This window comes from Acanthaster planci, linkage group LG17, assembly GCF_054643075.1.
Source record: "Acanthaster planci isolate LZ-2023a linkage group LG17, COTS_SCS, whole genome shotgun sequence".
NCBI classification, from domain to species: domain Eukaryota; kingdom Metazoa; phylum Echinodermata; class Asteroidea; order Valvatida; family Acanthasteridae; genus Acanthaster; species Acanthaster planci.
In genome coordinates this window covers 2,162,307-2,175,843 of record NC_141793.1, presented here as the reverse complement: position 1 = coordinate 2,175,843, position 13,537 = coordinate 2,162,307, and the positions used below count along the sequence as shown (strand labels likewise).

General features: G+C 45.8%; 1 protein-coding gene across 1 annotated transcript in view; it reads right to left on the bottom strand.

Moving 5' to 3' along the window:
• The window catches only part of LOC110974617 (uncharacterized), a 69,840-nt gene that overhangs the window by 26,376 nt on the left and 29,927 nt on the right, over nucleotides 1-13,537 (bottom strand). Inside the window, exons 21-34 of the mRNA XM_087148326.1 lie at nucleotides 13,061-13,324; nucleotides 12,132-12,298; nucleotides 11,623-11,736; nucleotides 10,048-11,433; nucleotides 9,899-9,931; nucleotides 8,829-9,062; nucleotides 8,085-8,230; nucleotides 7,827-7,956; nucleotides 7,149-7,263; nucleotides 3,436-3,583; nucleotides 2,361-2,489; nucleotides 1,707-1,940; nucleotides 583-864; nucleotides 57-179 (exon numbers count right to left, since the gene is read on the bottom strand). Coding sequence (XP_087004452.1) covers nucleotides 57-179; nucleotides 583-864; nucleotides 1,707-1,940; nucleotides 2,361-2,489; nucleotides 3,436-3,583; nucleotides 7,149-7,263; nucleotides 7,827-7,956; nucleotides 8,085-8,230; nucleotides 8,829-9,062; nucleotides 9,899-9,931; nucleotides 10,048-11,433; nucleotides 11,623-11,736; nucleotides 12,132-12,298; nucleotides 13,061-13,324 — 3,505 coding nt within the window. The remainder of the gene's footprint in view (nucleotides 1-56; nucleotides 180-582; nucleotides 865-1,706; nucleotides 1,941-2,360; nucleotides 2,490-3,435; nucleotides 3,584-7,148; nucleotides 7,264-7,826; nucleotides 7,957-8,084; nucleotides 8,231-8,828; nucleotides 9,063-9,898; nucleotides 9,932-10,047; nucleotides 11,434-11,622; nucleotides 11,737-12,131; nucleotides 12,299-13,060; nucleotides 13,325-13,537) is intronic.

The window sequence follows — 13,537 nt, the reverse complement described above, 5'->3', positions numbered from 1 at the left end:
ATGGCAGTGCTCTGGTTCGCATGTATTTTGACTAAAACAACGACATGGCTTCATACCCCTAGGGAGCCGCAAGTGTGCGCCACTTCAAACACGATTTCTTTGCCGGCCGTCAGATTCTCCACCTTCAGCTCCTGGCCCGTGCACGAGTGCAGCGTGAGAGATGACACGTCCGAAGTCACCTGTTAAGAATCAGTGCAAGTATCCCAGGGACATCCAGTAAATTTGGCGTGAGAGCAGAGTTTCCAACCTAGCGCACCCTGGCTAATGCTGTGGCCTACCATGATGCACAGGAGATACGGACATCTTGCATGCAAAAACGGTCATTAAGCAGTAAATTCATAGTTCAAATACAGGTGCTGAACAAGTACAGGTACATACAAGTAGCCAGTACCCAACTCGGGTATCAAAAACGTTCCGGCAACTTATCACCAAACCTGAGTATCTGTAAAGTTAGTGCACATTTATTCAAAATTATGTTTGAAATTTTCATCAGCCGGAAATCTTCCAAGTGCAGAACAGTTTCCGTTCTTTCTCGTGAACTCATTACGGCAGCAGAACGGTGTTTCCGTGGACTGGACTTACTTTGTGGGCACCCTCTCCCCAGAGGTAAGGGTTGGCCCGGTAGGTGACCATCTCCAGGTCCCAGCAGGGGATGTCCATGTCGTGGCACGTGTAGGTGCCAATCACGCCCCCGCCGTTCTGGGCGTGCAGGACCTGCTCCAGGCCAACGGGCAGGGTGAAGGCGTTGTGGCCGGCCGTCAGGTCAACGGAGGCCAACGACGTCTGCCGGGCGCCCAGGAGGTCCACCGCATGGGTATGGATGAGGAGGGGCTCCTCGTCAGGCTTCTGCAGCTGGAGGTAGGTCTGTTGTACAGACAAAAAATAAAAAAAATATTAGGCAATTTGCCCACCTTGTTAAAGTACCCGACCTTGTTAAAGTACCCAACCTTGTTAAAGTACCCGACCTTGTTAAAGTACCCGACCCAACCAATTCATACATGAGCTGATTCATCCACTTGGTCCCCACATCTTTTTCTTATACCAGTTCTATTAAGCCCTGCCCACTCCAGTAATGTCTGTGCTTCACCACAACACCGCCATGTTTAATTGAACTAAAAAACAAGGCAGATCTCGTGTCAATGTATGCATCCAAGTTTTGTGGGGGCATTTTGGTCGTGTAATCCCTACTATAAACAGTAAAACTATCACAGGGTTTGACTTTGGGTCCCTGCGCTACCAATAATCAGTAGCACAGCTTCTCTTTCGTCATTATGCTAAGCATTTTGTCTTTGTTGCCGTTGGCTCTTATTCTCACTCAATGTTCCAGCAGGCACTGCTCATGCTTACAGTTCCGTTGTTTTAATTTTGATTTATCTCTGATTGTTGTTCACATTTTTGATCTGGGCATGGCAATGTAAGCCCCCAGCTTCCGCCTATGCCACCATATTACTCCGTGTATTATTTACCGTGTTCCTAATTTGATGGATTTTCTTTGTTTACTTGTAATGCAAGTTTAGGATTCTCATTTAGAAGATCACTTTGTGTAAAACACCTCTTGCTTTACTTGCAACATCACAGTAAATAAAGCTATGGACTAGTAGAGAAAGCACGCATCTACTCGTAGTCATACCCAAGTTGCATAAGCCATTCGTAGGGCACATCGGACGTGGAACGGCAGGGGACACCAGGCGGGCCTGATAACCTACCTGCAATAGCCCCTGGACGGCCCCCACACACCTCTGGATGGCCAACTTGTGGTGCCGCCGCCCGATGGCCTGGGTGTGGTCCATGGCCAGGGCGCTGACCACGCTGGACGTGGTGCTGGTCAGCGCCACCAGGATGTCCACGTCCAGCTGGCCCAGGAGGTGGGCGTTGGCCACCGCGCTGGTCATGCTGGAGTTGACGGACTGGGCGGCTAGGATCACAGTGTTGATCGGAAGCTGGAGAAGCCAAAATACATGAGGAATCAAAATCGGATTTTCTCTCCAACGAATGATCTAATGCTTCCCCCATCGTTGCATTAGCTGTGTGTGAAAAAATAGGCCATGTTTAACACAGACTTCTTGAGCTACGGCTGCATCTCATAATCAGTGGCGAGTACTTGCCGATTTGGAAACTGTGAAAACCTAGACCTAGCCACAACTTTGCGTACCACCAATATGGGGTCCTCTCCTGCCCATTTCTTCTTCCAATATCATTTGTAAACCTCTTCACGGTTGGCACATACGTAAACTCTTAGAGGGGCGTGCACTCGGTACATCCACTCAATTATTTCAATAAGTACAAAGCTCCCTTTATGGTCTCCGTCCTCGGTATAGGGGAGGGGGGAAGAGAGGAATGGTTCCAAGACAAGTTGATACCTCCAGGGGCACGTAGCTGCTGGCTGCGGTTGCCATGCTGCTCTGCTGGATCTCCAACTGGTCCCTCATGGGCAGGGTGATAACGGCCGAGACCAGGGCCGACCGGATGTGCCTGCGCAGCGACAGCAACTGCAGCATGCACAAGAGGGGAGGAAAGACGAATCACCTTGGGCTCATCTCCCTCGCAGTTCTTGCTATTAAAGCTAACGATACTCTCAAAATCTCCCCCAGTGTAGGAAAGCGATGGCATACTATTTCTACTTTGATTTTCAAGAAGCAACAAAGTCTTGGGAAAGTAAGAGGTAGGGATTCCCCCTCATAAATCCTGCTACTCCCTACCCAAAACGTATGTTCTCAAGAGGGTTCACCTGTGGGTCTGAATCCAACCTATGGTTAAAGGCACATTTACTTCCTCTCATTCGGGAAGGCAGACGGGTTGTCTATTGTGGTTGGGTAAATTCCATTCTTGTTTTGAAAACGAGTGATCAGCATTTTGTTCTGATTGAGAACAACTCGGGGGAAGAAGGATCAGAAATTATTTGAAAATGATCCCATCTTGAAAAGCCTACAGAAACAGTCAATAAAGACCAGAATCGTACACTCAAAAGTTTAGCAAATGTCAATGGGAAAAACAATGGAGTAACTATGAAACTTTTGCAATGGCAGTCTCTAAAATAAAGACCCTCCGCTAAGTCTTGGTCAAAACCCTGAAATCTGCAGGAATCTGCGCAGTATCGTACGTGCTCTCTCCTTTCCAATTACAACCAAAGAAAATATGCTGCAGAAGTTTACTGTTGTTTTTGTTTCTTTTTACAATGTTCGCTTCAAAACCATGGCCCCGCAGACTTATCTGGCAGACACTGGTGGTGCAAGTGGGGGGAGGGGAGGCACCAGTGGTTCCAACCCCCTCCCCTTGGGTACATGCCCCCACCCACCACTTTTGACTGGCCCTGTGGGGAGGTGGGTCTGAATGGACCCATCTATTAACGGCTAATGCCTAATCGCATCATGACTGCCCGCCCCCCTTGGAAAATCACTCCACTACGGAACTCCCTGGCCTCCTCTCCCATCTCACCCTTGTGTAGTTGGACCCGGCGCGGCTGAGCACCGGCTGGCGGTTCAGGATGCAGGCCGCGATGCTGATGAAGCCGTTCAGGTTCTGCTGGTCCCCCTGTTGCAGGTACAGCGTCAGCAGGTTGCCGGGTGCCCGCGTCACGTTGTACCTACATGTTTTTTTATTTCATCATCAAGTTTTATTAAATTACCATGGAAGAGTTTACATGGCTACAATCATCATATGTTTGTACAAACCTACTTTTATAAACATTAAGTATTTTTGGCTCCTGTTATAAAAGGTTTTCAAAAGATATGTGAAGCTGAATTATTGCGGTTTCATTTGCTGCCATGCACATGCGGTTGTTTGCGAATTCTCAAACAGTCCGATAAATGTTATCCTTTTTTTACATATATAGGCATCTGTCTTCCTCCGATCTATCCACAAACAACCAAGCTTCACAAATCTTGATGTTAGTTTGTACGAAGAAACCTCTCTGTGGGAAAGAAATAACACATTCAAAGAAGAAAAAGTGGGTTTTCAATAACGTTTTATAAACAACTGGAACATTTTAATAAATAGTGACCCTTTCCCGCGTGACAGTCTTAAACCGTGACACCAATTCAGCGACACACTTTTGCAATATTCCTATTTTTCCTCCAAAATTCCATCCCTTCGAAGGTACAATGTGCCCTCCCCCCATCAGCACTGGCCCATCCCTAATTCCCGAACGGCACGGTTCAATGTGGCGAAGAGTTCTTTGACCAACAGTACACTATGCTATGAAATACATTCTTAAACAAAAAAGGCGTTTATGTCTCTCTGTTACCCTGTAAATATTGATAAAAAGTAGTAAAATGTCTTGTAAGCAAGTCACAGTGTAGCTATAAACTGAACACAGGACAGACAATGACTTTATTTTTCCAAACATCACAAGAATTAAAGTTGGCATTGATTCAGACGTGATAAATAACAAGTCCGTTGAATTAGTCTTGCGGTGATTTCAGGCAGTAAAATTTGTCCCTAATGTATCAAACCCAAGTCCCACTGTGATCTTCTCCCGTCCACAAAATTGTGCTTCAACTTCCTGGAAATTACAAGTTTTTGATCAACTTCCAGAGGCATCGACGGCCCCAGTATTATTAAGCTGAATCAATATCTCCACCACTCTGTAATTATGACTGTTCATTTTCTCAGAAGTTGCTAGAAAATTTTCAGGACCATTACGATTCCAAAGGCATTTATTATTTAACCCTGTTGTTAAAAGTCATGAACAGAAAAGCTAAAACAATACACATTACACAGGAACACCGAAAGGGAAAAGAAATAACCGTCTTATATACAAAACACAAGATGCGAAAAATGGCGACTACTGATACATGAAATGTAGGAAAGATCAGAAGAGAAAACTCATTAATGGAGGGCAGGCAGGATATTTAAGTTAGTAATATATAATTTCAAATCTTTATACAATAATTACAGGATAAGAAGCTGCACTGTAGTTAGGATTAGAGAAAATGAAACAGAGAAACATTTTCCGATTTTTTTTTCTGCACTCGTCCAAAAACATGAGCTCAGCCAATTTTCTCCTCAAAATGATTTATCAGTTTTTTTCACTCTTGGCCTTTTTTTTTCTCTAATCCCATTTTGAAGACAAAGATAATGCAATTTTTATGCGAGTGCTGGGAATTCAGACCATCGTGAATACCTGTGATTTAGATTCTCTTTGTTTTCGAATGGGGGAGGGGGCCAGTGAGTGACGGTTCCCAATGGTCTGACTGTAACCCAGTGGCAGCGGACAATTTTCAAAGTGGGAGGGGGAGGCAGTTGTTAGACCATCAGGCATCAGCCACTAACAGGCCAGTCCATTCACCCCCGCCCCATTATAGGCCCTTCAAAAAGTGGGGGGGGACTGGCCCCCTCCCCTTCCGTCGCCAGTGCTGTAACTGGGATTTTCTTGGGGTATGCCATCAAAGAGGTATTTCAAGATGGTCTGGTTATAGAGGGAAGGAAGTGAGAAGAGCCTTCAGCCACCACCATGGGGGTAGTATCGGGATATGACGTTGTTCTTTAAAAGTCTTCGCTCAAGGCGGCGACTGTGGAAGTGAAGGAGAGCATGAAAACTGTGCGTGACTGTTAGCCAAACAGTGAGCCCCCAGGACTCCCTGGAAAGAGTGGTATCTGTGTGACTGACGGGCCAAGATTAAAACAAAATGGAAATAACCCACAACAGCTAGGGACTATTTAGTATTCTGTCAGACTCTTGTAGAAATGGGGAGTGAGTTTTGGGAATCCCAGTTTGTGCAAGAATCTATGTAATCATTGAAGTTGTCAATGTGTTCACACAGAATACGTTTGAATGTTACATTTGTTCAAGGAGCAGAAATGACTGCTTTGGTTTATTTTGCGATCTATGTCTGTGAATATTTCTGACTGTTTATTTTGTTGTCTTTGTTGTGTTGTTGTTCTGATTGGTTGATCAACCAGGCCATGTTTAAATGCAAATTTTTCCCATCTTGTCAGGCGGCAAAATACTGTAACCTCTCACTCACACAATTACCTCCGCTCGCTCACAGAAGCCTAAAAAGTTTCAATGGTCAGTTCTAAACAGCAATCAAGTGGAACTACAGATCCTAAATTAGCTGGTCTGGCAAACGCTCTCCAAACAACCATGAAAAAAAAAACCAATCCAGGAAAATCCGTGACCAGATCTCCTTAAAGAAGCAGGAAAAAGCCACTAGGTCGGATGACATCGACAACCACAACTCAATGAAAATCAGCTATCTAAAAAAACCAATCCCCTACAATACGACCTAAGAAAACAGAAAAAAAATCTCAAATCTCACTCACTGACAAGATTTTGCCCAAACAAGAGAAGAAAGTATTTCACATTTTAAACATGGCAACGAAAATGGTATTTTTTTTAAACAAAGGATGTCGATACTTTGGGGATTCTGGGCTTGACATGAAGCAGCAAAAGAACAATAAAGTGTGACTTCTTCCTTAACCCTAATTCCCAGATTGATTTACTAGTAACCGTACCCATTCACACAAATTCCAACACCATATGGTAAACTGTGCACAAAAACTGTTGGACTCTGTTTATTTTGGGTTTGCCTGAACCCGTGTTAAAGCACAAGCAGTTTAGAGGTACAGTACCCAGTGCCACAAATTCACACACTTTACTGGTGTTCAGTTCTGTGTGGTTAGGGTAATAAAGAATCATTTAGATAGTGCAAGAAATACTGGAGAAGTTTGGTTTTCTGTGCTGCATCTGATAATGAAACGAATGCCAATCTAAAGGCTCTGAAACTCTGAAAGAAAAAGCAACCCAATCAGTGCCACTGTTAGAACACTGGTAGTCAAGAGCCTGACATAGAGTGACCTAACAAGAGCTCTGATTGGATGTGCTACTTTGCAAAGTAATCCACGGTGCAAGCTAGAGGGGTATTTACACGGTGCCAGTGTTAGAAGATCCTGCAACCAAAGAAAACAGTATTTCCACTAAACAATGCAGTAAGTGAGACACCAACGTAGGAAGCAAGCAGGACAGAGGGGGGCGTGATTCCACTGAGCTCGTGACCCAAAATGCTGCTTGGTAAATGTATGGACTAAGCAAGAACCTGCCAACAAAACTAGCTGTATTAAAATAATACCCATCCAATGACTTGTTACACTCGTTACGTTTCTCACTAAGCACAGTTATTTCCTGCAAGGGAAATTTCTTGACTTACAAGAATTCCTCGACGCTCTCTCCCGGGCCAAACGTCTTGGGCAGGACCTGGATGTTGATGGAGCAGACGGACGTCTTCCCTCCTTGACCATCAACTATAGCCACTTTGATATAAACTTTGGTTTTGGTAAAAAGATACTCAGATGTTATTTGCAAACATTTACAGGTGAACGTAGTGCAAAATGGAACTTACGGACTCACATTTGTCAAGCCATCACATTCACAGCGTACAGCTGTGGGACAAAACTCTTCCAATTAAGGTTCTGTTCAATCTGGCTGTGACTAGAGTTAACTCTACACCTATGGGAAGCGGCTATAACTGCAAGGTAGTGGCTTTCATAAGCATCCATGTTGTCGACAGCCACAGCCGCAACGTTTCGGTACAACCATTTGTGCTTTTGCTTTGAGGGAGTGGTACTTTTTTTCTTTGTCGGGGGTGGGGTTTTAAAATGGGCAGATTTGACCTCTCAAATGTTTTTTGGGGGGTTGAAATAACAGGGGGCAGTAATTGCAACTCCCAGTATTGTTTCAGACAGCTGATCCCAATCACTTGGCTACGGCTTTGCAAATAACACACAAGTCCATGGGAAAATGGCTGCAGAGGCTAGCCAGTCCTTGTCGTCACAGACACGTGTTATTTCAAGCCATTGACAAGTAATTCGGACACAGCTGGACTCACCCAGGTGATCGTTGTCTTTGTAGCCGGCTGGCAGCTGGAACTTGACGGCGTGCTTCATGCCGAAGTACAGGATAGTCAGGTCCTCTGTCTCGTTCAAGCTGTAACTGACTTCATACTGGATCGGAGAATGCTAGGAAACAGACCCCGGAAAAATGCAGAATTGTGGGTGCGACGTTTAGAAGTCTATTTGATTCATCAATCACACTACACAGCAATGCTACACCGTCAGCACATGCTAAGAGAATCTCATCTTCTTACCTCATCCTGCCATCCCAGGCAGTTGATGGTAAAGACGGTCTCCATCTCGTTGCCCTCATCGGGTGTTATGGAGCACAGCCCCGCCCTGGGGCCTCTGTTGACTGTGGCGTACTGGTAAGCCTTTCCCGTTTTCATGACACCATTCTCTGCGGAGCAAACGGAAGACGGTTATCTGGTGCACTTGCCTCGATTCTGACCGTAACCCTTGGAAGAAATCTTGCCCGCGAGTAGGCGAGGTTCGCATATCATCCAGACTACTCAGTATCATTCTCACTGTTTGTATTAGGGATAATTTGGCTTGATTTATTCAAATCGCCTAAACAGGAGAATCTTTTCACTAGACCCCAAACCACAGATCTCAGAGAAGGAATACCCAATTGACATGAAATTTTGCACACCGATAAAATAACTTACTAACATGTCTGTGTAGCCAATTACACAACATCATTATAATGACTGCAACATATCCATATGTCTGACTTAATTGAAACATCACTGGTGTACTCGTATTGACTGTCTTAACATGCACACAGGATTTCAAAATGATCAAGCATGGGACAGCTGAGATCTGGGGGGGGGGAGATCTCCTTCTCCCTCAGCCAAAAGTAAATCCACGCTTTACTAGGAGTACCCCAGAGCCCATCCCTAGGAGTACCCCAAAAGCCCATCCCTAGGAGTACCCCCAGTGCCCATTCCTAGGAGTAACACCCCCCCCCCACTTTACCCATCCCAATCCCATCTCACCGTTCTTATGTGTGGAAACGACAAGGGCATAGGTCCTGTTCTCATCCAGCAGGCCTGGCTTGATGGTCAGTGCCCGGCCGGACAGGCCCGTGGTGGTGTCCTGGGGGGTCAGCACCCGCTGCTGGAGGGACTTGGACACCACGTGCTCGCTAACAGCCGGCGGCGCGTTCGGGTCCACTACCGGATCACCGTTGTTGCTGCCGTCGTCCCCATCTGTGTTGGTATCAGGTGGTGCTGGTGGAAGGGTGAGGGAGTGGAATTATCAGTGAATTCTAGCTCACCACACTCTGCGAAGCTAAACCCAGAAGCAGTAAGATAGTCCTGACCAGAGCCGTATTTAGAGAAAGTGGTGCCAACTTCACACTTTGGAACCAAAATGGCTGTTCATTATTTGTGCCATACAGCATGCAGCTATTATGTGCCAATTTTCTATGTGCATTGATGCATAATCCACCATTTTGATTCCAACAATTGAGACACTCATGTCGTAACTCTCTCTATAAACAGTTTCTGGTCCCGACTCCACAAGATCATCCGAGACATCCAGTCTCAATACAAAACACTTGCCATTCAAGTGAACTGTGACAAAGGCTTTTTCCCGTCATTGTTCATGCCCTTTGACTTGTGCCAGGGCCCAATTTCGTGGCGCTGCTTACTGCAGAAATCCGCACTGACACTGACTGGGCTAAGAGAAAAATTCTGTGATATCCTTTTAAGCACAGAATCTTTAGTTACGGGATGTAAGCCTGCGTACAAGCCAAAATTCCTTGCTAATCCATGAAATACATTGGCCGTATGCACAGAATTTGTGTTACGGTAAGCACCGATTTTCCGCTTGCTGTGAAATTTGGCCCTTGTCTTGTACCACTGTGCCTGTCTAGTGAATGGGCATGGCTTTGGTCATGAGATGCCCCAACTACGACACTGTCTAGCACTAACTTTTTATTATGTTTCAGGGTGATTTTTCAAACTTCTAAACAGATGACCTTGTCTCAAATTTATCAAATGCTTGGAGATGGGTGCAAAGTTTTCAATGGTGTGTAAACCAAAACAAAAAAAACCCAACTTACGTGGAGGGTTCAAACCAGGCTCATCACTGGAACCTGTACAAAGAAAATAATTCTCGTGAAACAACTGGAAATATATCAACCGATATAGCATTCAAATGCGAATTTGAGGAGTTTTATTGACTGAAAAATTATTTACAGATTTCACTTACCGAGGTATTCCTCAGGGTAATTGCCGTCATAGTAATCTTCACTTATGAACTCGCCACCATCAGTATCAACCGGCTGGCTGACATTGGGACTTTGCTGGCCAGTGTCAGGTGCGGTGTGGGTAGGAGTGCTCGCTTGGGAATCACTTGCGCTTCCCGGTGGAGTTCCCACTGTGGGGGAGCCTTCTGTTGGGGAGACACCAGTGCCTCGCGGAGAACTTCCGTCAGTGTCATTGGAGCCGGATGATCCAGGGAGCTCTTCCAGGAAACTGTTTTCGGCAACACTGCTGCCAGCTTCGTCCAGGCTGCCCCCTGCTTCGTCAAAGCTTCCACCAGCTTCAGTGAGACTGCTGCCTCCTTCAACTTGGCTTCCGACAGTTTCAGCAATGCTTCCCCCTATTTCAGAGCCAACACTTCCCTCTGCTTCCGCCTGGCTTCCATTGCCTGCCATCGAGCCATTACCAGCTTCCACAATGCTACCTCCAGCTTCCATAAAGCTTCCACCGGCTTCTGCAAAGCTTCCTCCAGCTTCTTCAAAGCTCCCGCCAGCTTCTTCAAAACTTCCAGCTGCTTCTTCAAAGCTTCCACCTGCTTCTTCAAAGCTCCCACCACCTTCTGCAAGGCTTCCAACACTTTCAGCCGGGTTTCCACTGGCTGTGATTAGTCCATCTATAGGGGTTGTGGGGCTTTCACCTGGTTCCTCAACACTGCCTCCAGCTTCTGCGAGGCTGCCACCAGCTTCCACAAGACTCCCCCCACCTTCAGCAAGACTTCCAAATGCATCACTGGCCTCGGCAAAGCTACCCACAGCTTCCTGGAAACTACTGCCAGCTTCCACAAAGCTACCACCCGCCTCTTCAAAACTTCCTGCGGCCTCTTCAAAACTGCCTGTGGCTTCCTCAAAACTACCAACTGCCTCCCCAAAGCTATCAGCTGCTTCACCCAAACTCACGTTGGTACTTGCTGAGCTGCTTCCATTCAGGTGTTCAGCGACACCTGTCATTCCCACAGAAGAGTTTCCCAAAGCTGCAGGAGTGCCCAAGATTGCCAAGGGAGCTGGTGCTTCTTCGTCAACGGCAACATCCTCAACCAAGCTTGATCCCGTCTCCTCAGTGAGACTGCCAAACCCCTCATCAATGCTCCCTTCCTGAAAGGAATCCCCTGTGTAATCACCACCTCCAAGATCAAGACCAGTGGCAACCGTTGTTGCTGGCTCCGACACTGGAACCACAGAATCCTGTCCACCGAGTTGATTGAGAGACGCAGAGCCGTTAGTCTGAGATGAGTCAGTGGCAGTGTCTTCCTCTACACTGCCAGATGGCAGAAGTCCTGTGTTGATAGCATTGCTGAAGTTGTTTTGAGCAGTTGAAGTGGCAACTGTCTGAGTACCTTCCAAGACAATATCAGTAAATAAAATTAAAAGCTACTAAAAAGGAACATAAAAACCATGTCCTGAATTACGGAAACTCACACTTAACAGAAGGACTACATCCCATGATAGTCAATTTTGGGAAAATCTGAGGACTTTTTAAAACAAAATTAGAACAGCAACACAGTGGCTGACTCTCTTCCACTCACTTTGGTTGATGATGTTGCTGTCTTCCTCCGGATTGGACGAGGGTGACGACGGGGAACTCTCATTGGCTACCAGATACTGGCCATAGGATCCATCACCAGGTACACATCGACGACCTGTTGGGGGAAAGAATATTGGTACACCGCAACGTGTTAAAAGGGTCTCGTGCATCCTTGTCAATGTTCTGGTTAATAGTTATGAGAAAAATCATCCACCACGAAAATAATTAGGTGCCACTTGCAAACCCAAAAGTGTTCTTTCTGATGCGAGTAATATCAAACATGTTCTGTTTCCAGGGTTCATAGCACAGCTACAACAGTAACATAATCTCTTAAAATCATCTTTTACTTCAAATCATACAACATCAGTCTAAAGTCCAACAAATAAATTCGTTGTGGTGGTTATACTTTCTTCAACAGTCACCTGTGATGAGGTGTCAGGACAAGGGGCAGTAGGAATCAAAGAGAAGTGTGCACACATGAGACTCTTGCACTTGCGCACATTATCCTACCTGACGTTAAATCAAAGTAGCTGCTTGACGTAATGCCATCCAGAACCACGTAGAGCTCCCAAGTGTAAGTGGTGTTCTCATCGCACTCCGGGCAGACAGCTTCCAGGGTTAACTGCTCGTTGGCATTGACAATGCCGTCTTCGCATTTGAGGCAGTCAATCGATACCCTGGTCATAAAATTGGTTCACAGGATGAAAGGCTTTGGACAGCAAAGTTCTAACGGACCTTCACTGCAGCCATTTTAGATGGCAGTGTTATTGTGACCAATTCCAGTAACGGAAATCACCTCTAGGATGACCGTCATGGGTAGGGCCATCATGGGTTGGGTCTTCAAAAAAATTTTTCTTGAGTGCACTGATACCGCAAAATGGGTTTACGAACACTGCGAATCTTCTGAGAGCGAGACAAGTTACTGAAAATCGCTTGCTTGTTAACAACAACACGTACAGAAAAACGTCAGTTTCAAGTCCTGTACAAAATCAACCTCGACTCCATCATCAATTTCATTTTATTGAATTTCACTCGAAAGACATTGAAAGGAATGGATACAAAAAGCTAAAGATCCTAAATATTCAAAAAGATACTTACGCAAGAGGCAAAGTTCAGTGTAAACGTATTTGGTAAGTGGACATATGAAGCAAGACATGAGACGGAGAGAACCCCCGCTACTTTGTGTTGGTCATTGTTTCACGGGAATCTGAGGAATTCATTTTAGACATCTAGGGGGGGATGTGTTAGATAACAATAGTCTAGAGTGTGTAAAGCGACTGGACATGTTGGAGGGGTATCCCTCGGTCTCAGTTCTGGCTGGATATACAAGTGGACACTGTGTTTTACATTGAAAAGCATACTCTGATGAAAAGTTAATTAAGGAGAAACACGATCGTTCCACATCGAAAATCTTGGTTCGCAAAGGAAAGTGTACTTACTGCATTTGCTTCTGTTCTTGCCCTTCTTCTGTCTCCCGCACGAGCGAGAGGACCTGCGTGGTTTCCACGTCAGCCCGACCCTCCTTGCCAACGCGCAAGGCAAAGACGAAGGACCTGGACCCGTTGGCCAGAAGCCAGGAGGTGGGGAAGACCAGGGACGCATTGGATGATGGGAGGACGGAGGTCTGGTTGACCAACATGAGGGCTGTCTCGTTGAAGCAAGGAGCAGTGGGCACATTCAGTGGGTAGCAAGTCCAGTTGTACCTGGGTCGTTATGAAGAATATTAGGAAGGTTACACGGACTTGTTTGTGACTTTCTAAATGATGAATGCCAGGTTTTCTTGCAAGCTGCATGCTACAACTTGTTTCATCAGGCACAACACATGTGGTGCCTAGTAACTTGCATTTCACAAAATGCACAGGTGTAAGTTTTTTTCCTGAGTTTACAACTCAACACGCAGACAAAAAGACAAAGCT